Genomic DNA, 26,083 nt, shown 5'->3' on the forward strand with positions numbered 1-26,083 from the left:
CTGCCACTTCGTATGTGATGTTTGATTGATATCCCTCAGTGGAGGAAGAATGGATCTGGGGAAGAGGATGGGGGACTGGAGGAGAGGAGTGAGGGGAAACTATGGTCAGAATGTAATATCTAAAGAAGAATGTTTTTTAAAGCTTAGAAATGGCAACTAACAGCCGAGCATTGGTATAGAGAAGAGCTTTAGCTTCCCGACTTCCCTCAGGGATCCCAGACATCCCCAAGGGTCTGAGTTACATGTTAAGAACATTTGTTACTGCACCCCAGTTTTATCACATTGGAGGAGTACGCTTGTCCTGAACCTGGTCTCCTTCATCTTAAAAAGAATAACAACACTTCCTTCCTAAGGTTGCTATGAAGATCAAATATCTGTTCACATGAGCCTGAGAGCCAACAGAGAAAACTACAGTTATTTTGTGCCTTGTAATAAACAACACTGTTAATTACCATAAAAAAATCTTTCCCAATTTTTTATAAACTATTCTTCCATTTAGCTGGGATTTCTGTTGACCATAGGATTCAACCAGGCTGTCAGCTTTCTTCCCTGCCCCCATCCCCCAGGATGCCCTTCTAGGAACAGAAGGGAATGGCCAAGGGGCAGCTAATTTTCTTCTTCCTCATCAGTAGGCTACATATTCTGACTGTGCTGTATAGGACAGGAACCCCAAGCTGCCCTGAGGCTAAAGAAGTGTGAATCACCTAGAGTAGCACGTGCTTGACCAGGCATGGTCCCAATGGAAGCCAACCACACCGCTCCCAAACAGACAAAGAAGTTAGAGGGTCCTGATGATAAAATTCTCTGCAGGTCATCTCTCTACCACCAAATTCTAAACACAACTTAACTTTAAAGGCAGAAAGTGGGAGCAACTTCTGTCCTGATATAATAATTCAGCTGGCACCTTTTCTTTGGCTGAAACAGCATTTCATGTCCTCAAACTGTTTGTCACAGTCTCCCTCACCCCTAGTATCTTACTCAGGCCCTCAGTCATTCATTTATGTTACTGTCTAGCCCCAGTAAATTTTGAGGATTTTTTTTTGACCCTTGACTTTTTTTACTTCTGGCAAATAAATAACCCCCATTATAATAATGTAAATGTTAAAACTAGATTATTTACTTCGGTGTGAATGGGTTTTCTCAAAAGTTTCATAAAACTTTTTTGAGACTAGGGAAAGCAGAACAGGATGGGAGGACTGGGATGAGGAAAGACTTAACAACCATAGAGAGCACCTTGAGGTAATGCCTGCAATATCAGTGCCTGAGGCTCACACCCACTGTGTCCTTAGTGACCTCACTCCATCCCCAACCCTTTCAGGATAAGGTTTATTGATCATGTTCTGACAATCCTGATGGATCAACATCAATGTGTTTAACTTCCCTGCCCTCCTTGAGTCTGCCTAAACCTAGTTTCCTCATACATACACAAATGTATTTATACCTCTGTGCACCTTTAGGAGGCCGTGGTACAATTCTCCTTACCTACAGCCATCAGCTCTGTATTTATTGCCTGAGTGAATGCTTTTAGCATCCCGAGTCCAGTTCTTACACTGTAATGAGATATCTGGAAAGGCCTTTGTCAGCTAAAAGGTGTTTGAATTTTGTCGGTTTGTTTGTTCATTCATTTATTGATGGACAGCTTCGATCATTTTCATCACAATTATGACGTTCTACTGTAAATTTTTAATGTATCTTTTCTGTTGTCCCACTACCCTGCCCCAACATATACTCAAGAAAGCACAACAGGGGATCTGCAGCTGACACCTTACACAGTTTTGCTTTTCAGACTCCAGCAGGGCCAGCCTCCTTGACCTAATTAGATTTCTCCACCTCCACATGGCTAGTAAATACTATAATTAATTTATAAAGGACTCTGAAACACCAGCTGGCAAATAAATTCCACCAGATTCCTACAAAATGAAAAAGAACAGTTAAGTTGAAGAGTTATGAAGTGTGCGTGTGCACGTGTGTGCACTGTAGTCTCCTAGCCACTGACTTTCTGAAATGTCAATTACAAATTATACCAAACACACACTATTTGATCATTTTTTAACAACACATTTATTTTAAATTGTAAGGAAGACTGTGTGACAAAATATGCTCAAAGATGTAACTTTGAAATCTGTGAAATGTGAGTGTCCACACCGATTCATACTGGAAATTCATATTTTCTAAGCACACTATTGGCTGTTCTCAAGAGAGCATCAAAGAAAAAAGTGGACAATCAGTTTAAAAAGGATTTCAAGTGCTGGCTGGCAGCAGTTACCCTTTCAAGAGCCATGGTTGGCAAGACCTTAAAAAAAATGGCTCCTAAGATCCCTGTAAACTGGGTTATAACCTCTCTCTGAGTATGGGAGTATAATGGGATGTTCTTCCTTTTGTTCATTTATGTAATACAGCAAAAGTGGTGGAATATGTTGTCACATTGGATATAAGACTCTGGCTAAGAGCTGTTGTCAGCAGCTGTAGCAGCAGCAGCAGTAGGATTGGGAGAAGCTCTCCTGTTGGCTTCGGAGCAATAGGCTCCATGTTTTCAGAGGCCACGTGATGCATGTCTGAGGTCCGTCGCTAGGAGCTGTGAGAAAGCCCTAGCCAATATCTGAAAAGAAAATGATGACCTCGATACTCAAAGACTGAGCTCTAAAAACCAGCAACCAGAACAGTTCAGAAGAATCCAAGCTTCAGTTGGGATCACAACTGCAAATCTATACTTTGATGTTGCATGGTGAGATATTGAGCAGTAAAAACCAAATAAGCCCCTTTCAGTCTTCTCAGCAACAGAAGCTGGACAGTTATAAGCATATTGTTTGTGCTGCTAATTTTGTGTTAAATTGCTATTCAGCAAAAAAATAAAAATAAAAAAAGAAAGAAAGAGGAAAGAGAGAAAAAACTACCACTACAACAAGCTACCTCTTTCTTTGTCCTTTTTCCACATGGGACCTCCTAGCAGTCATCATGGCCCTGAATACCTGACATAATCAACTGGGTCGCTGGTGCACACAGAGATAGACCAGGGCAACTAGAACCTTGGAGAATATAGAGTTACAGCTAAGATAGTGCCCTGGGGTCTGCAGAAGGAAAAGAACAGACTGTTTAGCAGAAGTACCTCTCTCTAGCAACAATTTTATTATAAAAGTAATTTTAAATTATGGGCCCATCTGAAGTATAGCAATGTATTGATAAATATGTGGGGTAAGGAAAATGTGCTACACGGCTACTTATTGTCCGGTTAGTACAGATGAAAATTTCCCCTGCTCCCAGGAGGAAATGGTTTGGTTTTTGTGTCACAAATACCATTCCTGGTTAATGTCATAGATCTCACTGCAAGGAGAAGGCGATGACACTGTTATTCACAGTGACATTCTGCAGCCCTTTGTAGTGAAACAGTATAAATGCTTCTTTGGTTATCTAATGCCATCTGTTCAGAGCCTATTAAATCACCACTCGTAACCCACAACATCCACTGTGGTGTCTGTGAGCCACTTTCCAATGACCCTCAAAACAGCATCAATGTGTTTGTGGAAGAGGACCCAAATGCAAGTGTTACCCAGAAAATATGCTATGTTATGTTACATTATGTTATTTTGTACAAAAAACATAAATAATTATTGGCATATGGTAGCATTTATAGAATGTATAGCATTTACAAGGCAACTCATCCACGGCTTCTTCTGATACCTCTGGACCTTACCCATGGCAACTCTAGAATTTCAACACTGCAATGCCAACTGGGAGCCTGACTTCCCACATAGCTACCATCAGCAAGGACAGGTACAGGACCCCAGGCAGGTCATGAAGCAATCTCTTATTAGAGTATGCAATGCCCATCATTTGAACGAGACTTTCAACTACCCAGGAGAGCAGGGTGATGCTGTGTCAATTAAAAGCAAGAAAAGACATGGCTGAAAAGGAAAAGTTGGTTTTACACTGCCACAGACAAAGCCCTGGGAAGAGATAATGCTTTTTTCCTAACATGCCCTCTGGAACCCTGGAAGGCAGAAACAATGGAGGCAGAGACAAACAAAAGGAATCTATAACTACCTGTACCTCCCTGGGAAAAGGGCAGAGTCCACACACAATTTCACAAATGTGAATTCTCTAAAGTTCAGCAGTGTGTAGTGGGTAGGCCAGAACTCAACCTATCACAAATCACCTTTTAATCATTTGTCAGAATCATTTCAGTGATCCAAACTTGTATGATCTCATTTTTAAAAGTACTGTCCTGGTCAGTGGGAACTTTAACAATGCTTCCCCCAGGGGCCTGGCATGGAAATGTAACCCTAGCTCACATCACATTAAGACAGCCCCAGGGCTCTAAAGGAACATCTGTTGGACCCATACACAACAGCAAGAGAGCATCCAGAGAACCTCAAACCCTAAGTGTCTCATCACTACCACCAAGAGACAATAAAACAGCCCAGGGTTTCTATGGAATAGGACCCACAAGGGAACCAGTTTGGAGTAGCCCAAAACACAAGAGACTGTGATCTCTATAAGGAAGGTTTCCCTAAGCACAGCTGAGCCAGGCCAGGCTAAGAGCCTGCTTGCTCAGGTCCAAGCATGGTATTATAGCCTCTGACTGACTGTCTTGTGAACTAAAGATGCAGGCAGTTGGTCTTAAGAGATAAAGTGTACTACTGAAGCACAAGAGCTTCTCTAAGCCACTTTCCAGAACCGAACTGTGCTCTTGCCCAACATGAGACCCTTCTTCTTGGACTCCTCTTAGACTCCTCTTTTTGCCTGTTGTGCTTTGGCTTTAGTTGGGGGGAAGGGTGGTTAAAGCATATATGCTGACATTGGTTCTTAGCAAGTAGAGAGCCATAATCAAAGAGCTAAAGACTTACATATAAAAACATGTAAGTCAAAAACTTAAATATGCCCACAACACCTAATTAACCTCTTAGAGACCAAGATTTGCTCGTGTGCATGGTAATTTATTAATCAATAATACAGCATCATATATAAGAGCAATTTGCATGGATTATTCACTCTGAATGTTTCACCATGATAGGTTAAGTGTATCCAGGAGATGAGACAAAATTACCAAAGGATTAGAATAAAAAAAATGGGTAATTGTACTTTTCTTTCATTCTAATAGAGAATTACTCTTTACCCTAGGAATATCCCTCCCTGAAAAGCCATCTATGGCCTGTGAACTCACCTGTTGTGGTTATTGGCAGACATACTTTTAAGTTGTGCTTATTTTATCTCAGACTGACTACAGAGGATCTTTCTATTAACTTGACTATCCTAGAAACTATAACTACAGTTACTCCTTTATTATAATAACTGCATGACATTTTACTAACTCTGGTTACAATCCCAGTCTCATTGGTGACCACTGTACAAGACTAACTCTGAAGTTATTAAACTGAACCTAAATGGAATGATACAGGCTTTTCCATCTTGTGTCTGGATTTCTCAGTTTAATGTGGGTAACATTCACAATGTTCAATGCAGCTTCAATGTCATTCTTACTGTTGCATGTTGCATTTTACTAAATGACTATGTGATTATCTGTTTGCTCTGGCTCCCATTAACAAAATCTGGAAACTTACAACTGGGAGCAACATGAGTAATGACATTATGAACACTGTTATACATACCTTCAGTAGAAACATTTGCAGGGCTTAGGAAACACCCTAAGAAGTTTCAGGGTCATAGTGTATACATGCATTTGTTCAGATTTAGTTGGGTCTGACAAGTATTTTCCAAATTAAAAAAATGCTACTTGACTTGCTCTGGGGTTACATAAAGCTCACTGGATTGAAAATTCCACAAGACAAACCTATTGTAAGCTGAAAATAAATTGAACATGCCTAACTGACTGAGCATAATAACTTTGTGACACTGTACACTATAGAGTATAAGTCCTTCACCCTCATGACAGCTCACTGTTACTACCCAGAATCTCAAGTATATCAATGTCGCTATATTACAAAAAGTTGACAATTCAAACTTTGAAACACCCTGGGTATCATATCCACACCATGATGAAACTAAAATAATATAAATCAATCCATGTGCAGATGAGGACACATTGCCTACAATGTACAATAAGGACTCTGGCCACCCTCTACCCCTCTTCATTCACTTTGATGAATGGATCATAGTTTTACACATTATGGTTTATTTTGTAGTTCCATGACTTGCAGCAACAGAAGACAGAACAGGTTCACTGTTGTCTGTCTTTCTCCATTAACCATATGGAAAACTTAGATAAAACTTGCCCTTATCTGTGGGCAAACTACCACAGAGAGCCAAAGCTTAGTAGTGTGTGTTTGTTGGTTACTTCATTTCATTTTGCTATTTTTCTGTTGTAGCTGGCCAGGCATCTAGCTAGTAAATCTATAGTAAAGGCACAATCAGTAATAATTGAATTAATTTAAAAAACATTTTTCCAGCCATATGAACTGGGGAAATGCATATCTGTGAGCTACCGGTTTGTAAGGAAATACTTAAATGTTTCACAGCTCTCCTCCCACCCAGAGTGAAAGTACAGGAGAAACTATACAAGGAAAGGAAGTCTCCATAGTCTTCCAAGTGTGGCGGAAAAGCATAGCACACTTTCTCTTTCCCTCACCACTTCACCCTTTGTTAGGGCCCTAGTCAAATGCTATAGCTATGACAAGCTGCTAAAAATCCAAGGGAAATCTCTCACAAAAAAGGAATGGGGGAACACTGCAAGACAGACTACATGAGAGGAATCTAAGAAAAAAAGATGGATGGAGAGGTTTGTCCTCCAAATCTAGTATGAATCCAACCAAGTTCTGTGTTCAAGTATCAACTGAGCAAAGCGGGATGGAACTGATTCATGTAATGAACTACAATTAAAAGTATTACTAAGATACTAAAACAATCCAAGTGTTTATATGTAGGACAGACTCAAGACAGCAGGGGCTGGAGAGTTGGCTCGGAGCACTGCTTGCTTTTCCAGAAGTCCACACATGCTGATTCACAACCATCTGTAAATCCAGTTTCAGAGGATCCACACCTTCTCCTGGCCTCTGAGGGCGCCCAGCATGCATGTGGTACACAGACATACATATAGACAAAACAACCATACACATAAAAGCAATTTGTTTAAAGCACAGCAAATACTCAGAGGAGCCAACTGATATAGAACCAGTACTCACACGCCAAGACTGAGCCTGTGATGACAACCAAAGGATTGCTTGCTAAAAGAAAATAAAAATTCTACATTACCCAAGATAAAAATCCAGGGAAAAAAAAAACCCCAGTGATTATACAGTGCCAAATAGCTGGGAAAGTGTGGACAACTATCAAAATAAAATGCAACCAACAGCTTTCAGGTGAGATGATCAAGATGGATATAATTATCAAAGGTGTTACATTAAAACCAAAACAGTTTAACAACGTTTTTCCTGGATGAGCTATATGCTAGAAACCCCATGTAAATGCAAGAACCTGTGTGTATAGATGTTCACGAGTGTTGATCAACAATGGCAAAACATGGGTTTTGTGGGTTAACTATAAGAATAATTGTGACAAAGGGCAGGGTTTGGAGCTTAACTGTCAAAAGAAAGAATTCTGGATATGTATCATTAAAATAAAAGTGAGCTACATGCAACTGTCTGCAAACTCAGAATCTATGCCGAACTAAAAGCAACCCCCTGTAACAGCAGATTATCCCTGTTTCTCACTTTAAAAAATAAGCCTACAGTATATGAACTAAGTCTTTTATAAAGCAAGAGTATAAACCCAAAGGGCCAGTGTTAAATCTGGGGAAAGGTAGTGAGCTGGGGTCAGAAGACACTAGTAATTGTATCAATACTGACAATGTTCTATTCCTAAAACCTTTGGATGGCTCTTCCGTGTTCAGGTCTTATCTCTTACAGATATCAAGTATTTTAAAAGCTAAGTTTTTAAACAACAGCCCAAAAAGGAAAGTTGTCTCCCTTTATTAGAATGACTTTTCCGTCCAAATACTAAGCAACCGGACTACACAAGCCAGGTGGAGCTAAAAGTAAGACTCTGTTTTCTCACAGGAAAAAGCCTAGCGTTTTGACGTGGCCTACAGAACCTGACAGAGGTTCGAAGTGGTATGGACGAAACAGTAAAGTCCGGAGAAACCTGGGCTAGGCCTCGGACTCTGTCCAAAAATAAAAATAAAATATCTTCTCCCAAGACTCGAACCGCCCACCTTATCGCTCGCCCGAGTGAACCCTAGGCAACGCGCAAGCCCGTGGGCTGCCGAGGCTCGCCGAGTCACTTCCGCCTCTGAGCACTTAGCCCCGCCCCGGAAGCGGAAGTGTCTTTCTCTAGGGTCCTTCGGCCTGAGGAGAGCTCTGCTACGATGGCTGCCGTGCCGGGCTGTCCTCACAACGCCTGCTCAGGAACTCCGTGAGGCCGCATCGAGGCCGAGCTTCTGGACCAGCTGCTGACTCTAGGGCGTCGTCTCCGCACTGCTGCTCCAGGCTCGCTGTCAGGCGGTCTGCGTTCTCCCCCACCCCCAGGGGAGGGCGGGTCCGGCGGCGCGCGGACAGCCCGGCGCGAGGCCCCGCGGCTCCGGTGGGGACGTCGCTGCGGGCGGCACTGCTGCTGGCGTCCAAGATGTCGACCAAGAATTTCCGAGTTAGTGACGGGGACTGGATCTGCCCTGACAAGAAGTGAGTGCGTCGGGGCGGCGTGGGTTCGGGGCCGGCAGGGAGGCCCCTGTGAGGGCGGCGACGGGGCCGCGGCCTTTGTGGGGACGGCGGGGCGGTCGCCGCCGGCCTTGAGCGGTCGCGGGCGGCCCGCACGTGACCCCGCGCGGAGCAGAGCTCTCGACTCAGTAGCTTTACCGGGGCTACACGCTGTCGGTCCCTTCCTCGCTGCGGCCGCCGTGCTTTCGGGCCTGACCGTCCCCAGTGACTTGGCTTTTCTCACCCTCCTGCCTAGAGCCAGGAGGCCTGGGCGCGTACGTGGCCGGGAAGCCGGTGTGCTCCGCTTTTGGCCACGGAGATCGTACTGAATAGGTGTCCCTGTTTTTTGTTTGTTTGTTTGTTTTTTTAAACTGATGTACCAGCTCGTGTTCTTGGAAAGCCAGAGCCAGAGCTGAAGGAAACCCGGGTTTACTCTTAGTTCTGTCTACTGCAGAGCATGTAGCTTGAAGTACCTCTGCTAGAAAATACATTGCTCGATTACAGTTAACACCGAAATAACATGGGTGGTGTGTGGAAAGCAAGGAAATGATGTCACTCACATTCACTTGGTTGGTATCTAACTGATGTTATCAGGCTTAAGCACACCAAGTCAGCAGACTAGAACCGAGATCCTCCTGGTCTGTCACTGCAGGGAACTGTGTGACACATTGGAATCCTTCAGAGATTAAGACACTAGCCTCTACCATCTAGGAGACTCTGAAATGTGCTCTGTGTCTTACTGAAAACACCCATATATTATGGGAAGACTCTTCCTTCAAAGTACTGTACACCTAAACTCGGCAGAAACAAAATGTTATTTCTACCGAATATGTAAATCAAGGAGACAGTTTCCAAAACATATTTTTAGTGTGACTTGGAACTTGTGTATTTTTTTAACAGGGAAGAGCAACCATAAAGTTATATGGAGTCATTCAGTTTAGTGTTAGACTTCCATTCACTTATTTATCTCATTCATTTTTAAAATCGGGTGGTGGCTTCTGAAGCATTAAATTAAGTATCTAACATGCTTTAACTGATAAATACTACAGTCGTGCAAGTATATAAAAACTTAAAATATTTAATGTCATAAGGTTACACTTATTAGGTTGGTTGTGTTTTTATTTCTTGTTCTTTGCAGTTTTAGATTTCTTAAATACTGTAAACTCAAATTTCTTTACTACTTAGTTATGTTTTTAGTTAATATAGTCAGTCTTTTTCTTATCATCCCACTTTCTACCTCAAAGAACATTTCATCAATTCTCTGGAGTCCTTCTATACCTGTTCTTTTCTGGTGGAGCCGTCCCTAGGATTTTGTGATTTTTTTTTTTTCCTTCCTTTTTTCTTCTAGACAGAATTTCTCTTGTGTGTGTAGCCAGGGTTGTTCTGAAACTCACAGAGATCTGCCTGCCTCTGGCTCACAACCTCTGACTCACAAGTTCTGTGATTAAAGCTTGTGCCAACACCCAGCTTGAATTTTATGCGTCTTCTAAAACTCATCACATATATTACTTGTACTGAGAGTTCATTTGATACTCCTTTTTGTAAATCTCTCTGGTATCTTGTCTAATTGTTATAGAAGAGTCTGATGACACTTGGAACAAGGGGCTTTTATGTCTAATGATGCATGCAAGTTTGAAGATAGCAAGGTTTGGATCCTGAAGTGGTTCCCATAGCTGTAAAGCACAAGGTTGAGATTTTTACCCAGCTCTTGTTTCTTCCCGCTGAAGCTGATATTAACATGATGGGATAAGCTTGTTCTGTGTTCCAGGGACAGTTTAAAATGTAAACATTTTAAGTATCTAGAAATTAGTACTTGGTAAGTGTTTCTCATTTTATTTTCAGGTGTGGAAATGTAAACTTCGCCAGAAGAACCAGCTGTAACAGATGTGGTCGAGGTGAGTGCTAACGGACAGTTCTCTTAATACTGTGTATGCAGATCATTATTTATTTCCCAGGATTTATGTCAAGTTCTTTGTCTGTTTGCAGAGAAGACAACTGAGGCCAAGATGATGAAAGCTGGGGGAACAGAAATAGGAAAGACACTGGCAGAGAAGAGCCGGGGCTTATTTAGTGCCAATGATTGGCAGTGCAAAACGTATGTGCTTCTGGTTACTGTCTTGTTACTGCAACAAAATGTTCCAATTAACATGACGAACTCTTGCTAATTATGTAAGATGTTATGCTATTTTAATCCAAACACGTATTAATTAATCTAAGTATAGTGTAAGGGAAATTTTAAGTGGTGTCTTTCAGGGGTGTTTCCAGTTGCTGCTGTGGTAGTGGTTAATGAGCTGATAACCAGAGGGCTGGGGGCATTGAAGACACTAGTCTACTTCTTGTTTCTGAATAATTGCATGACTTGGGAATTTTGTTTTGTTTTGTTTTTACTTTTTGTCTCATAATATGAAAGTAACTTGAAAATCATAAGTTGACTACCATAAAAATTGCTTCTTAGATTTCTTTGTTGTTACCTTTTAGGCTTAAGAGGTAGTTTAGCGCTTAAGAGCACTGACTGCCCTTCCAGAGGACCCTAGTTAAATTCCCAGCAGCCACATGATACCTTAAAAAATATACAATATTTTCTTTCAGGTTTAGAGTTTTATTTTGTATTGATTTTTCTCAATCTCCACGGTTTGTGCTATGTAAATATATTCTACATATATGAAAGAGCACTGGACCAGAAAAGCATCTTACATAAAGCCTGGTCCTGTGGATAGACCTTGAACCTATACAGGGAAGTTGTCTTACAAAGTAAGTCACATGATTTAGTGAGCTGCAAAGGATTTCTCATATGGCACTAAGAATAGCAAGCATGTTTGTGAAAGGTGAGACCCATACTCTGTAGATTCAGAAATGATAGGTAGTTTATTTCTAGTTATGTCACTTCTCAGTCTAATTTATATTGAATAGATTATTTTATTTAATTCCTATTATTCCTTAATGAACACTGCTCTGTACTAATTATTTTACCATAATGTTTTTAATAGTATTTTTTCAATGTTTAGGGGCCTTCTGGTTTAATGTTTTTTTGGTTTTGTTTTATAATCGTAGTTGCAGTAATGTGAATTGGGCTAGAAGATCAGAGTGTAACATGTGTAATACTCCAAAGTATGCTAAATTAGAAGAAAGAACAGGTAAGAATAATTATACTACTTTTTCAAGAGAGCATAGGAAAGAAGGGAACCTATCTACTTCTGTTTGGTGTGTGCGTGTGCGTGTGCGTGTGCGTGTGCGTGTGCGTGTGCGTGTGCGTGTGTGTGTGTGTGTGTGTGTGTGTGTGTGTGTGTGTGTTTCTGTTTGAGCCCTAGGTGACATCAGACTCTGTACAACCAAGGATAGCTTTCATTTCTCAGCTTTGCCTCTTCCTGTGTGCTGGTATTATAAGCATATACCACCACACCCTATTTACTGCGGGGTTTTTTCCCCCCTTAACACTCAAAAATTTTTATGTAATAGCTTCAGTTTATGAACTAGTTTTTGTCAGCCTTACACTAACATTTAGGATTCTCAGCTTCCATAAATGCTTTCCTGCCTCCTTCTGCTTGGTGTGCATAGTAGTTAGTAATGATACAGCAATAGCTTAGATCCTAGTGTGACAGAAAGGTAAAGGACATTTTAAAGACAGCCTATAAAGCTTACAAAATAATTCTTAATCTTCAGCCACATTTAGATATCAGAGAAACTTTAAAGCTACAGATTACAAAGCATAAAACTAAATTCTTGTTGTTGTTGGGATTTTGTTTGCATTTTCTTTTTACTGTTTTAAGAATTTTATATGTGCATCGTGTATGTTTTGATCAAATTAATAAGGTAGACATTCACTCATTTCCAGTTTCTCTCCTAATCCCACTATTATGTTCCCTTCTCAACCTCATGTTCCCAATCAGTGTCAATCCCACCCCCCTCCACTGGGTACAATTAGTGCTGCCTTCGTATGTGTAGGTATTAGACCATCTGTCTACTGGAGCATGGGTAGCTTTCATGGGCATAAAGCTTACATTGCCTCCTGATAGCCTTCAGTTGCCAATTAACATCCCAGCTTAAATGGGACTTCATAGACCCTTCCCAGTTCATGCTGGAACTTTGGCAGTTTGTTCTTGTTAGAATGGCTTTGTATACATAGTCACAGCCACGGTAAGTTCATATGCTGTGTGGTTCAGCTAATACTACTATGTACCTCACTCCTCCTGGCTTTAAAATCTCTCTATACCCTTTTAATGATCACCAGCCTTAGAGGAAAGGATATGTGCCATTCAGAGCTAAGCACTCCACGCATTGACTGCATGTTGCCTGTCTGTTGACTTCTGTTTTAATCTTTGACTACTAGGAAAAGAAGCTTCTCTGGTGATGGTTAAGAGATGCACTTCTCTATGGGTATAAAGATAAGAACACAGGTGCATGTGTCCCTTACCTATGTCCATTTACCAGTATCATTGTATCAGGCTCCCTGAGGGCCTGTGACCTACCTGCCATGGAAATTTTGCCATATTAGTGGTACCACGCCTGAGTTTGTCTTCTGTAGAGAGTTTTACATCTAATCAGAATTTGGTTGATAATTTCCATAACATGGTGCTACACCAGTGGGCTTCCCTGGAAAGGCAGGGTTTGCAGCTGAGTGAAGGCTGTTGATTTCCTTTCTTCCCTTGGTAGTGCACACAGAAACTTCTAGCACTATTGAAATTAGCCAGTAAGGATAAAGCTTTCACATCAGTACCAGCTTGTTACATATCCTGTAACGAAAGTGTATGGTACCTCTTATAAGAGCATCATATTGTCAAAGAACTATGAAAGTGTCGACTCTTGGGCTTGCTGAGAGTGAGTCCCAAAACCTAGTAATTGTGTGGATGATATTTCTGTATGTCAATGGAGGACCTCAGCAGAATATAGTTTTCCCATTACCAACGATTAATCCAACCATTGTCAGAGACATTTACACACATATTTAGCATGTGGCTCCTGAGTTGGTAAAACTGCTTCCCCTGTTTGCCTGTTATGAGTGCATACCACTGTCCCTGTTTGATTTCTGGGGATCAGAGGCCTAATGGCAGATAGATCTTTTGAATCAAGTCCTTCCAGATTTTCTTTACACCGATTTGTTTGTTCATTTGTTTATAATTCTTGACGTTGAGAACCATACTACCTAACTTCCAACTTCCTAGGTGTTCTCTTTCATTCCTTGGATTCCACCTCTTAACTCCCAAGGCAGCTTTGTCTTCCTATATTATCTGCATTCCATCTTATCACTGGGTCTTTGGACACCTCAGGAACCTTATTTGAATCTTCTTTCCTTTGTTTTCTGTATATTTTCTTCTGAAGCCTTAAGTAACAATATCAGATTTCTTATAACTACCTATACAGCTACTTATCTTACGTTGCCATGTAATTGTCAGATTCATTTTATTATTACTGAACTTGTGGTTTCCCCCTAAGACCTACCTTTTATAGATCTGTGTCTTGTGCTCACATCAGGATGCGCCCCTCAGCTGCATGCTTCCTGGCACTTTGTTCATCCTAACCCGACCTTCAGCATCTGTGTTACCTAATGAATATAAATTTAACCAATGGTACTTTTTAATTAATAGCCCAGATCTAGAAGAATTACAGTGGAGAAAAAATTCCTTTTAAAGCTTTGTCATAGCAGAAAAAGATGTTTTGTATATCTATTTCATGAATGACCTGTCATGAAATTTTTAAGTTGTGCTTTACAATTAAAGTAGATCTGACTTGTTTTCTATCATGAAAAAGGCTAGTAATCAGTTATGTAAATGACCACCATTTATTAGATCTTCATTTTGTGTTAGCTGGGAAAAGTGAGCTTAATACTTTTGTTGAGTTGTTACAGCAATTTATACTCTTTTTTTTTTTTTTTTAAAGGATATGGAGGTGGTTTTAATGAAAGAGAGAATGTTGAATACATAGAAAGAGAAGAATCTGATGGGGAATATGATGAGGTAAGCTCTCATTAGATGTGTTCATTTAAGTTAGAGAAATCTTAAAAAATACCTGCTGTTCAGAAAAGCTGTATGTGCATGGATGTGTGCACGTACAATAGAGGGGGTGCATGTGGCCTTGTGTGCATCTGTAGAGGCTTTAAGGTGATACTTCTCATTGAAGTAACTATAACTCAGCCATTAGCTGGACTGACTGACCAGGGGGGATCCTCCATCTCCATGCAAGGGATTACAGGCTTACACTTCCACATCTGCCTTTTCCACAAGGGTACAAGTAGGTTTTGAAAATATAATATTTTTATGTGTTTTCAGCCTGTATAAATATTTTTTTCCTCTTTAGTTTGGACGTAAAAAGAAAAAATACAGGGGGAAGGCAGTTGGTCCTGCATCTATATTAAAGGAAGTCGAAGATAAAGAATCAGAGGGAGAAGAAGAGGATGAGGATGAAGATCTCTCTAAATATAAGCTAGATGAGGTAATGCTCCCTGTCCTCTCCTCTCCCCTCTATGTTGCTGGGACAGTTCTGAAGCAGAAGACGCCTTTGACAGCTGGAGCGTTGGTGGCCATGCGTCCTCATGGAGGAGCCAGGCTCTGTTCTTCAGAGGGATGGGTGTCAGCACATTGTGGCCTTAGGTGAACAGAACCAAGGCTAGTAGTGGACAAGGTCTCCTGACAGAACTGAAATTGCTGACAGTTTGGTGCATGTTGTGAGAACCAGTGGTTTAGCTTCTAGGCACCTGTCTGAACTGTCTGCACACTCTTTTCTATCAGATGACTTTAGTGGATGAACTCCCAAATTAAAAATAAGCTTGGTAACAGACTCATCTGAAAATGTTTAGTATGATAAATATTTATCCTTCTGGGTGGATAGTATTAATATATAAATGTCTAAATGGAATTAAAATTTTATTAGGACGAGGATGAAGATGATGCTGATCTCTCAAAATATAATCTTGATGCCAGTGAAGAGGAAGATAGTAACAAAAAGAAAAGCAATAGGCGGAGCCGCTCAAAGTCTCGATCGTCTCACTCAAGGTCTTCATCACGCTCATCCTCCCCCTCAAGTTCAAGGTCCAGGTCCAGGTAAACGGGTGCAGGCCAAGGGTAACACCAGTCAAAATGTCAGTATCTAACTTTTTACTACTTAACTTAAATAAGCTTTTTATTTTAAATATTTCAATAATGTCACCTTAGCTCACTTTATCTTTGTATCCTGCAAATACTACCCTGTATTTTTAGAAATTTTAAACCTTAGAAGTTGCCTGTTTTGTGTCACCCCTTTGGCTTTGACTAGAGTACCTTAAGTTCAAAAACACCTTCTAAGCGACGTATTTCTAAGTAGGTAGAGTGTGTTCAGGTATTGTCTAGTAAAGTAGAAATTTATTTTAATATGTTAAAGTTTAGTTTTTAGATTTTTCTGAGCATTAATGACACATAATTTTTGATAATTTATTTTGATGTCAATCTTCTGAATAGAGAACAAATCTAGCCATAATGTTAATGCTTCCAAAGAGTCCAGGATATTCAGATATTTAAAACATGTATTTGATATTATAATTAAAACTAAACATTGCTTTATATGGGTCAGCATTAATGGCCAATTTTTTAATGATATTTAAGAATAAAACATGTTGCCAGCTATTTAATTAGTACTGTAAAGCCTAAGAATGCTAATTTTGAAGGCCAGGGAAATATACCTCAGTGATAGAGCCTTGTCTTAGCATGTGTGGGGCCCTAGGCTCAATTCCTAGTCCCTCTCCTCCCCCGTAAGTTGATTCTGAGAGAAGTGTGATAGTCTTCCTGTGAGAACAAACTAAAAATGGTGTGAGGGATGTCATTTGTGGTTTTTAGAGTGTGAAGGTCATATTTCCCTTGGCTCTATAGTCTGTTAGTAATGTAATTAATGTAGAACACTGGGTTGTTGAATCTTTTATTCTGTACAGATGAAGACTAGACACCAAAATGTGATGCAGCAATTAGGGTTTTCTGCCTACTAGACCCGGGAAATGGGTTTTCAAATAAAAATGCAAAGAGCCCTGGAGAATGTAAATGCAACATTATCTAGTGACCGGTCCTGCTTGTTGCTTCCCATTTGGTAGCTTAATCAGGCTGGGAAAGTGGTCACTGTTTTTTTTCTTCTTTAAACTTAGTCTTTATTACAGTAAGAAGCTTTGTTTTAAGTATTTTTGTTTGGAAAATGCATAACTTGCATAGATGCCTTTTTATGTGAAAAAATGCACTCTTAATATATGCCTTTCTTTCAGTGTTCATATCACAAAGCTCAAAAATGTGGTCCTAGGGGAAAAAAATGCTTCCGTGTTGTTCCAGGTCCCGTTCAAGAAGCTCTTCCAGCTCGCAGTCCAGGTCTCACTCCGGTTCCAGAGAACATTCCAGATCCCGTGGTTCGAAATCAAGGTGAATGAGGTAGCGCCTCTGTACAGCAGAGGAGAGTGCTCAGGCTTCAGACGGCTCCGCTGCTTCTCTCATTCCTCTGCTTCTACTTGTCAGTTCTATTGTAGCACTGGGAACCTAATGCACCTGCCTCAGCTTAATCTCACCACAAAACGTTTCCACTGCACAGTGTGACAAGACATTTCCATGGTCAACTGGGGGCGGGGGTGCATATATAGCTAAGATGTGTAATGTAGGAAGGTGAAGCCAAGTTACTCCACCAGATACCTAGTATATTAAGATTATGTTTGTTTATAGTTAATTTAAATTTGGCACACAAATGAGAAGTTACTGCTGAGAGGAAGACCAGCCAGTCCATCATACAGCTTCAAAACAGATTTTGTATTTCAGGCAAATGTTTACAATAACTTTGCCTATTCTTCGTTTCTAGTGAGTGCTCTATATATTCATCTCCTGACATTAAAGAATATTATAAATTGCCTGTGTAATGAACACCCTCCTAAAACCAAGTTATGTAGGATGTTGGCTTGGTGTGATATAAGCCATGCTGTGAACATATCAGTTGCGTTTAGTTAAATATCAAAGGGAATGATTGGTAAAGAAGCAGTAGAAGCCCTAGGTCTTGTGCTTGCTCAGTGTGCTGCCTTTATGTTCAGTCACCGTGTTGTCTACTGCAGGCACGCAGCACTTAGATGAAAGCCTCTAGAATCCCACTTGTAGGATTCACATTGATGTTTCCTAACAACTCTTCTGGAGAAAGGCTCACGTACTTGAGCCCATTCTAGCATTTGAGGGCAGTTACCACTGAGTCCCCCTGAGGAGAGGAGTGATGGTGCCCAGTAAAGCAAAGGTTTCTTTCTAGTGTGCATTAGCTGTCGGTGCTCACTTCAGACTGTGGAGTCTTGGTGTGGTCTCTCTGGGAACTGTAGGACTGAGGGTTACAGAACAGCCTTCATAGCCTTCCCAAACATTTAATTGCTTACAACTTTCCAAAGAATTCTCCTTTTGGGCTTTCTCATTTTATTTTAAGCCCAAAGGTGAATTTTTTGGGAAGTTTGAGCTAAATTCCTTCAACTAAATTATGTAAATGAAGATAAATTTGCTTTTTAAATTGCACATTTACTTCCACCTAAAACACGAATGTTACCACTTCATACTTCATAGCACAATTCTAAGCACAAGTCACATTTTAAAGTTGCCATTTTCATTGACTACTTCACACCTTAGTGTTCTTTTTCTGGGCCATGTCCCTCAGTTGTCTGTAGCACCTTACCTGTAAGAAGTTAAGTTCATTGTCTAGGGCAAGCTTTATATAACATGGATTTTCCCGACAAATGGAAGGATCTATTTTCTGACCATAAAGTCACAGAATTAAAGTTTTGATTTCAATGTTTGTATACTTTAAACTGGAACACTATAAGCAATTATAATAATGCTCTGTCTTAATTCGGTAAACCACATTTTAATTAGCAAGGGTAAATATTTAGAATGTTCACATATGAGATGACTGTGTATAAATAGACCGTGTTCATGATTGACCCAGAAGTCTCCTGCTGAGTGAGCAGTAAGTACTCCCTCATGAAGTCCTCATAGTACAACCCTGTGTGCTTTTGGGAACTGGACAGCCTTCCCTTCTGCCTTTAATGAAACGTCTGCTTTGTCTCTCAATCAATGAAGATCCAGCTCCAGGTCCCACAGGGGCTCTTCTTCCCCAAGAAAAAGATCTTACTCGAGTTCTTCATCATCTCCTGAAAGAGACAGGAAGAGGAGTCGCTCTAGACCTTCTTCACCAGCTGTTCGCAAAAAAAGACGAACGAGATCACGGTCACCCGAAAGGTTTGGGTTTCTGTAGAATAAGAATGGGTGTTCTTATGTGTATTTCATAGGTGGACTTTGTAGGCAAGGGTTAGATTTCTTTTCTCCTTTGTTCTTTAAATTACATTTTTTTTATCTTTAAACTTCAAAATTCAGATTACTTTGTTTAGCTTGTTTATTAACTTAGAGTTACAGGACAGACTATTCTCTGATCATTTTATTGTTACAATTTTATTTCCATGTGTATTATAGCCAACTCTCGGTTATTTTTGTGTTTTTAAAGATCAAAACCCAAAAGCATATGTTAAAATAATGTACCTGTGTTTGTTTTATTAAACTAAATGTTAGCAATGGTAGGGATCCTAGGATACCTAGTCAGGATGAACTTGCAAAATCCTGGGGCGCTGTCCTCCTTTAAATACGTTTAAGTGCACTTCTGTAGCACATGACTTATGCCATGTACAGGGTATGCCCTTGGAGTTAATACTTTTTTCATCTTGCAGTCCAGATCCATTTTTCTCTTTTGAAAAGGACCTTCCCTGGGTCCTTGTATCTAGAGTGCACTTGTCATGTGTCAGCCTTTTCTGCAACAGACTTGATTGCTTGGTTTCACTAATTTTCTGGTTTTCAATGTCTTAATAATGATTTGTGGCTTCATTTGTAATCTTGGCAAATTTTCCATATTCTCTCAGCTTGTGAAAGAAAAGAAGGATCATTAGAGTCTGGTGATGGCTGGGTTCAGAGGGTAGGGTCATGTTATTCCTACTCTCAGAATTACATGTCCTTCACATTCAAGTTCAAGATTGTACCCAGTCTTCCTTCTGCGCATTGTTTCTTTATATGAAAATTACTCTGTACTTGAGTTAAATTCATTCTGTTGCTATTCTACCACTTCTGAAAATTTTTATCTTAGCCACATATAATCCCCCCTAGTTTGTTGTCATCTAAACTTAATGCACATGTTCTCTATTCTATAAGCCAGGTGATTGGTGAAAACATTAAACAACCCTGAGCCCAGGGCCAACCCCTACGGAACACCACCACTTTGCCCAGGTTGATACTGACTTACTCATATTGGCTGCATGACTCTTAGCACTTTACCTAACTATACAGTCACCTTATGTGATCTAGACTTCCAAAACTTCATTGCTTTGAATGTACTTTCTCATGCACTCAGAAGCCTTGCTGTGTTCATAGAGACCGGTGTGTTCTCTGTGGTACAGCAGACATTGACTTTATCACACCTTACCAGGATTCTGTGCCTTCCTTGTACATGTATGTGATTATGAGCTTTTTTTCAAGACTTTTCCTTCATTACCTTGAATAATTGAGAGGTGGCTATATTTGAAACGAGTCTATAGTCTTAAATTGTAGAGAGTTTTGGGTTCAAATCACACCAATTCTGGGCTTACATTCAAAAAGTGTGTAAGCTATCTTAGTTTTTAACTACTCTTGTGAGCATCAAGGTACCTAGTGTTTGCTCCGCTTTTCTCTGGTGTTTGCAGTCTTAGAAACAGACACTTGGTTTAGTGCTGTTTATAGATTATGTTGCTCTCTTATGTCTTACAGGCACCACAGGTCGTCCTCCGGATCAACCCATTCTGGTTCCCGTTCAAGTTCAAAAAAGAAATAATGTATTAAAATTTACATCTTTAAAAAACATTGAGTACAGTGCATGAAGCATATTTTTTAGGAAGTTGATGTCTCATTTGGTCAGAAGTACTACATCTGCTAGTAGAGGTGCATGCCTTTATTGCTTTTCAAAACAATAAAACTGTTCATTTGTGAAACTGAAAGTAAATTGCATTTTAAGCCATACTGTTCCCCAGATAAATGCTCTGTCCATTATTTACAACCATTTACTTCGTTTAAAACCATCCTAGCGATAACGGAGTACTTTTGTTTCCTACTTTAAATCCTGTCCTTTTCATTTCTAAATGTTCTATTGGCAGAGACGGTTGCCTGGGCTTGCCTGGACTTCAGACACATAGGCAAAGCTAGTAAGCTAGTTGGAGTAACCAGTTCCTGTTCATGTGGGAATAGTAGTCAACCTGGTTATGTTCTTTACCTATGCCAGTAATTTCTTACCAGAGGTAAAGTACATTGCAAAGCTGACAACTGGGAACAAGCTGAGGGTGCCTTAGAATCATTGTCTCTTACCAGCTTTACACCTCTTAATGCAAGAGGATTATAGAAATTACAGAAGGAAAGGGAAGGTTAACCACATATTACTTCAAAATGTCTTTCTCAAAGTTTAAGAAATGTGGATATCCTTTAAATAAATCTAGTTACCAAATGTTGTACTTGATTGATAAAAGATTTTTAAAAAGGCTAAATCATAGTTAATGAGCCAATTGATGAGAGCTTTTGAAACTTGTTTCTCAGTGACAGGCTAACAAAGACATGAATTTAAGTGAACATTTGCCTTGTGATGTCTGATTTTTAACATTGTAGATATCTAAGTAACAGAAGAATTCTTACTTCCCCACAATTTAAGCAAAATCATTTTTCTCACCTGGAAAAAAAAACATATGGCTTAAAATGCTTTCAGAGTTTTATTTCTCAAATTAAAATCTGGTCACTTGAGATCCATTTTGTTCTCTGGTTTAAAAGTTATAAGGTTTCTCTTAACAGTCTTTTCAGCAGCAAAAGCAAGGTAAGTATATAAGGGACAACAGTTATGCTGGGGCTCCTTGTGAGGGAATTACTTCCTGTTTCTCCTTTAGTATTTGTCTGCTGCAGTTTAAATATAAGTAAAGCCTTCTGAGATGTTTAGTAGACAGATCAAACGAAATGTTTTTATTTTAAAGTGAGTGTTTTTCTTCTCAACTGATCTAAAGATGAAAACAAAATATCGTACGTAGAAATATTTTGGTAATATTTTTACAAGCTTTCCTGTGTTTTTTGTCTTATTTTCCTTGCTGCATTTACTGTAGGTTGCACACGAACTCTTACTCTCTTGTAATTGTGCCTCAGACTTCTCGAAAGTCGACTTTCTGAGTTGCCCAGATCTTCTAGATCCGACGTGTTAGCCTTGGTTTGTTTTTGTGCTTTCTGTATTTAAAACTTGAGCTGTACTAGGCAAATGCAAGATTATAAATTTAGCTAATAGGAGTTTACAAACAGTTCAGATGATTATGATTTGATTTGGTTTAATTGAGCTGTACTAGTTCATTTCATAAGGAAATGATACTGTAGACAAATGTAAATAAAATCTGTGAGTCAACCATCAAGTGTTGTTTATTAGAAATAAACTAGGATGTTCTAAGCTTTGACTGAATGTCCTAAGCTCATAATAGCCTTTTTTCCTCCACTGTTTACTTCATCATGCTAACTTTAAAACATAACAAACAAGAAGACAGTGACTTGGGGTACTTGGGACACAACTTTTTGTTTGTGTATGCTTGCCAACAGGACATTACAGATCTCACTCCCTGTGGTCAGCTAGAGTATCAGCATGTTCCTAAAATCACTCAGGAGCTCATACTTAACATTCAGTGATGGCAATAAGTTTTTTATGTTTCCACTGGAATCTAAAGTTGTCAGTACAAGGCCATCTAGGCACAGTTGGAAAGATAATTGGGTATTACAGTCATTCTTTGTCCCTTTCCTGTTTCCTGGCGCTTAGGGCCACTATCGGAGCATGGAAGTTGTATGATTTTTGGAAAGTATAAAACACTTTTTTGTTGTTGGTTTTTTGTTGTTATTCATTTATATGATATGGGGGATGGGGTACACTTGCCACAGTGTGGAAGTGTAGAGATCAGATTAACTTAGTAGAATCCATTCTCTCCTCTTTCGTGGTAGTTCCAGGCCATCAATCTTAATATTGTTGGCTGGCCCATACTTTTACCCACTGAACCATCTCACTAAGCAGACTACACAGTCATCGAAGGTTAGAGCACAGTGCAATTAAAAACTTGTTTGCAGGAACCAGAAGAGCGGAGTCTAATAACTGATTTTACTATTGTGTCTTACAAAAAGTCAAATAACTTCTATGGTTGGTAAATCAATTATTCAAATTCTTTTTAGGATAGCAACTTGATGAGGTTATTAGTGGGCATTTTCAGGATTCCTATTTATACAAGTTACAAAAGGTTATATGTAAACTTTCATTTCCAATATTTGTTAACATTGTGAATTCATGTTTTAGAACTAAGAAAATCAATGCTTGTATACTATTTTATGTTCTGGCTTGTCTTTTGTTGTTTGGTTTTCGTTTCTTTTTAATTTTTTCAGTTTTCATACATATATGCAAAATCTTGATCATATCCACCCACAAGTCCTTGGAGACCCTGCTAACATGAGCCCCTCCCACCTTCATGCCCTCTCAGTGCTGAGCACATAAGCATAGGCAACCTACTAACAGCTGAACTGCTGCTGCTCTCTGTTGCTGTGGTAAAACGTCCTGAACTGAACAAAAGCACCTTAGAGGAAAAGGCACTTTACTCAATCCTGTACATTCAGGTCACAATCCTTCTTTGAAGAGGTGGGACAGGAATGTACAGGCAGGACCACTTGCTAGTCCGAGCAGGATTATGAACTCAGAGCCAAGTCATTCCAGCAGGAGTCATGAGGGATGCTGCCTGATAGCAGTCTTGCTTATTGGTTGCATGCTCAGGCTGTCCAGGCCTACCTGACCAGAGTTCCATCTACAGTGGTTTGGTCCCTCTCACATTAATCGTTAAGACAGTCTCTCATGGACATGATCATAGGCAGTTCTTCAGTTGTGATGATCTCTTAGCAGGTGGCTCTCTACAGTGTATCAAGCTGACAAGAAAACCTAACCAGGATACTATTTCCTGGCTACCATGAGATTCTGACTTTTTTGAAGATAATTGCTACAGTCAGTCAGACCTGGGTGCTCCTGCCTCAGTTTCCCAAGTACTGAGGTTTCTGGTATGCACTGCTACAGCTGAATGTTATTCCAGGTTTAATTTGAGCTTTTTCAGTTTTTTTTTTTTTTCATTTGTTCCTGAGTCTAGCCTAGATACATTAATTATAATACCTTTGCAATCAATAGGATTATAATTTGTCATTCTTTTTGTCTGACAGTCTTGAAAGATTCTGCCTAGGTCTTAGGGTTTCTGTTGTGAAGACACCATGACGACAGAAACTCTGTAAAGGAATACATTTCATTGGGACTGGCTTACAGGTAGAGGTTTGCTGCATTGTGGTGGAAAGCATGGCAGCACAAGGCAGACATGGTGTTGGAGAAGCCAAGAATTCTACATCTGGATTAATAGACAGCAAGAAGAAAGAACCCTGGGCCTCTTCTGAAACCTCAAAAGTTCACTCCCAGTGTCTTCAACAAGCCACAGCTCCAATAATGTCATTCCCACAAGGCTGTAGAGATGATTTTCATTCAAACCACCATGCATAGCAACTTCCTAACCCACTGGGTTAGGTCTGGTTTTTGGTTTTTTTTACTACCCTGTGGTCTAGGGCTGTGGGTTTAAAAAGCACCCTTTTGATCTCTGGAGCTTACTATGTGTGTGTCTTAGGGTTTATATTCCTGCACAAACATGACCAAGAATCAAGTTGGGGAGGAAAGGGTTTATTCAGTTTACACATTCACATTGCTTTTCATCACCAAAGGAAGTCAGGAGGAACTTCTTTTTTTTTTTTTTTTGCAAGAAGCAAAAGCTGATGCAGAGGCCAGGGAGAGTTACTTGTTGGCCTGGTTCCCTTTCTTAGCTTGCTTAGAGAATCCAAGACTACCAGCCCAGGGATAGTACCACCAATAAGGGGACCCCCCCCCTCCCTTGATCACTAACTAAGAAAATGCCTTATAGCTAGGTCTCATGGAGGCATATCCTCAAGGGAGGCTCCTTTCTCTGTGATACCTCCAACTTTTGTCAAGTTGACACACAAAGCCAGCCAGTACAGTGTGACATCCTAGGAATGTTAACCTCAGCTTTTAGGGTGACTTAATCCTCTTCCTTAATGATCCTCATAAGTGACACTTAGTGTACTTCCATTCCATCAGTAAAGGAATTGGAAATGCAAAATCCACCTCTTACTGAAGATGTTCTCCAAACCTTTGTGGAATTCTTCCTAAGAAACACTTGTTTTTCCATTTGGTCATACCGATACTTGTCACTTTGCTGCTTAAGATGGTTCAATATTAAGTGCTTTTAGATTTCCTGATGTGCCTCCTTTTTCCAACGGAAAGGAAAGTAGATAGAAGATCAAATGATGCGAAGCAAGGCAAGCCAGGTGTGCAACATGAAAATACAAATCAGAAGTACAGGTAGTGCACCAACTATTAAACAGCTAGAATTCACCACTAGGCCTCTGACCAAAGCCTATAAGATATCCTTTTGTCAGAGTTTAATGGCATAGGACAGCATCCGTATGGATATATTAAATATGTTTAGGCCCGACCTGGTAGAGCTTGTATGTGCTGGTAAAGTACATGACTGCCATGCTGCTGAGAGACTGAAATGTACTGTGAGGCAATTGGCGCAATGTTCTGCCTCATCTTTAAGGTAAGTCAATTTACACCCAAGCCCCAAAGAGTCCTGCATGAATTTATTAATATAAAGATCAAAAAAGTAAAGTTGTGAATAATGATAAAGATCAATGGATTGAAAGGCCTTTCATGAGTGCACCTATTTATCTTCAGAATATAAAACAAAAGTGAGCTGCAAAGGTGAAATACACATTTCTTGTCACAATTGAAGTGATTTAAGTGAAAACAGACTTGAGAACTGACCAACTGAGCTGGTCTAAGATACTAAAGAACATTGCAAGAGGTTCTACAGGCCATTTCAACTACATATTTAGGAATATAGAGTCTTTTTGTCTGTGATAAAATGCCTTAATAATAGCTTTAAAGAATTGGTTAATTTGGCCCGAAGTTTAATATACAGTCAATCAAAGCAGCAGGTAACACTGAGGATCAGAAGGTAGCCTAGCCACAGTGCATGCTGCTATACAGCTCCCTTTCTCACAGTCCAGAATTTTTGGCTCAGCAAATGGCCCCACCCATTATTAGGTCTTCCCCATCAGTTAAAGTAATTAGGATAATCCCAACAGGCATGTCCAGAAGTACCCTATACACAGATGATCCTAGGTACAGTAGAACTGACAACATATTTACTATAAGAAGCAATATACATAAAATTTCAACATTTTAGCTACTCCAGCAGAAATCAAAATAATAGTTAATTCTTGAGTAATAGATGCCCTGGTTAGCTACTAAGTTCAAACATCCTCTTGTTTAATTAAAACTGTATGTCAATCTAGATGGGTGAC

The 26,083-nt window shown here is 39.9% G+C and overlaps 1 protein-coding gene and 1 non-coding gene across 2 annotated transcripts; both read left to right on the forward strand.

Moving 5' to 3' along the window:
- The first annotated feature begins 8,344 nt into the window (after positions 1-8,344).
- On the forward strand, positions 8,345-22,121 carry Zranb2 (zinc finger RANBP2-type containing 2). The gene is made up of 10 exons (NM_031616.2): positions 8,345-8,630; positions 10,488-10,540; positions 10,632-10,740; positions 11,697-11,779; positions 14,520-14,596; positions 14,937-15,071; positions 15,510-15,679; positions 16,925-17,011; positions 18,686-18,844; positions 20,393-22,121. Exons 1-10 carry the CDS (start codon positions 8,575-8,577, stop codon positions 20,454-20,456), a joined length of 993 nt encoding a protein of 330 aa, NP_113804.2. The 5' UTR covers positions 8,345-8,574; the 3' UTR covers positions 20,457-22,121.
- Positions 17,985-18,070, forward strand: Mir186 (microRNA 186). Its single transcript, NR_031904.1, has one exon. It is a non-coding gene; the product is annotated as a microRNA 186 (primary transcript).
- Positions 22,122-26,083: the final 3,962 nt, after the last annotated feature.

The sequence above is a fragment of the Rattus norvegicus genome, chromosome 2 (genome assembly GCF_036323735.1).
Source record: "Rattus norvegicus strain BN/NHsdMcwi chromosome 2, GRCr8, whole genome shotgun sequence".
Taxonomy (NCBI): domain Eukaryota; kingdom Metazoa; phylum Chordata; class Mammalia; order Rodentia; family Muridae; genus Rattus; species Rattus norvegicus.

Bases quoted from the DNA above. Each gene is read 5' to 3' on its own strand.
- Zranb2 (NM_031616.2), top strand. From the start codon at position 8,575: ATGTCGACCAAGAATTTCCGAGTTAGTGACGGGGACTGGATCTGCCCT. The intron at 10,541-10,631 runs GTGAGTGCTAAC...GTCTGTTTGCAG, and splicing joins CTGTAACAGATGTGGTCGAG to AGAAGACAACTGAGGCCAAG. The intron at 15,680-16,924 runs GTAAACGGGTGC...GTGTTGTTCCAG, and splicing joins AGTTCAAGGTCCAGGTCCAG to GTCCCGTTCAAGAAGCTCTT.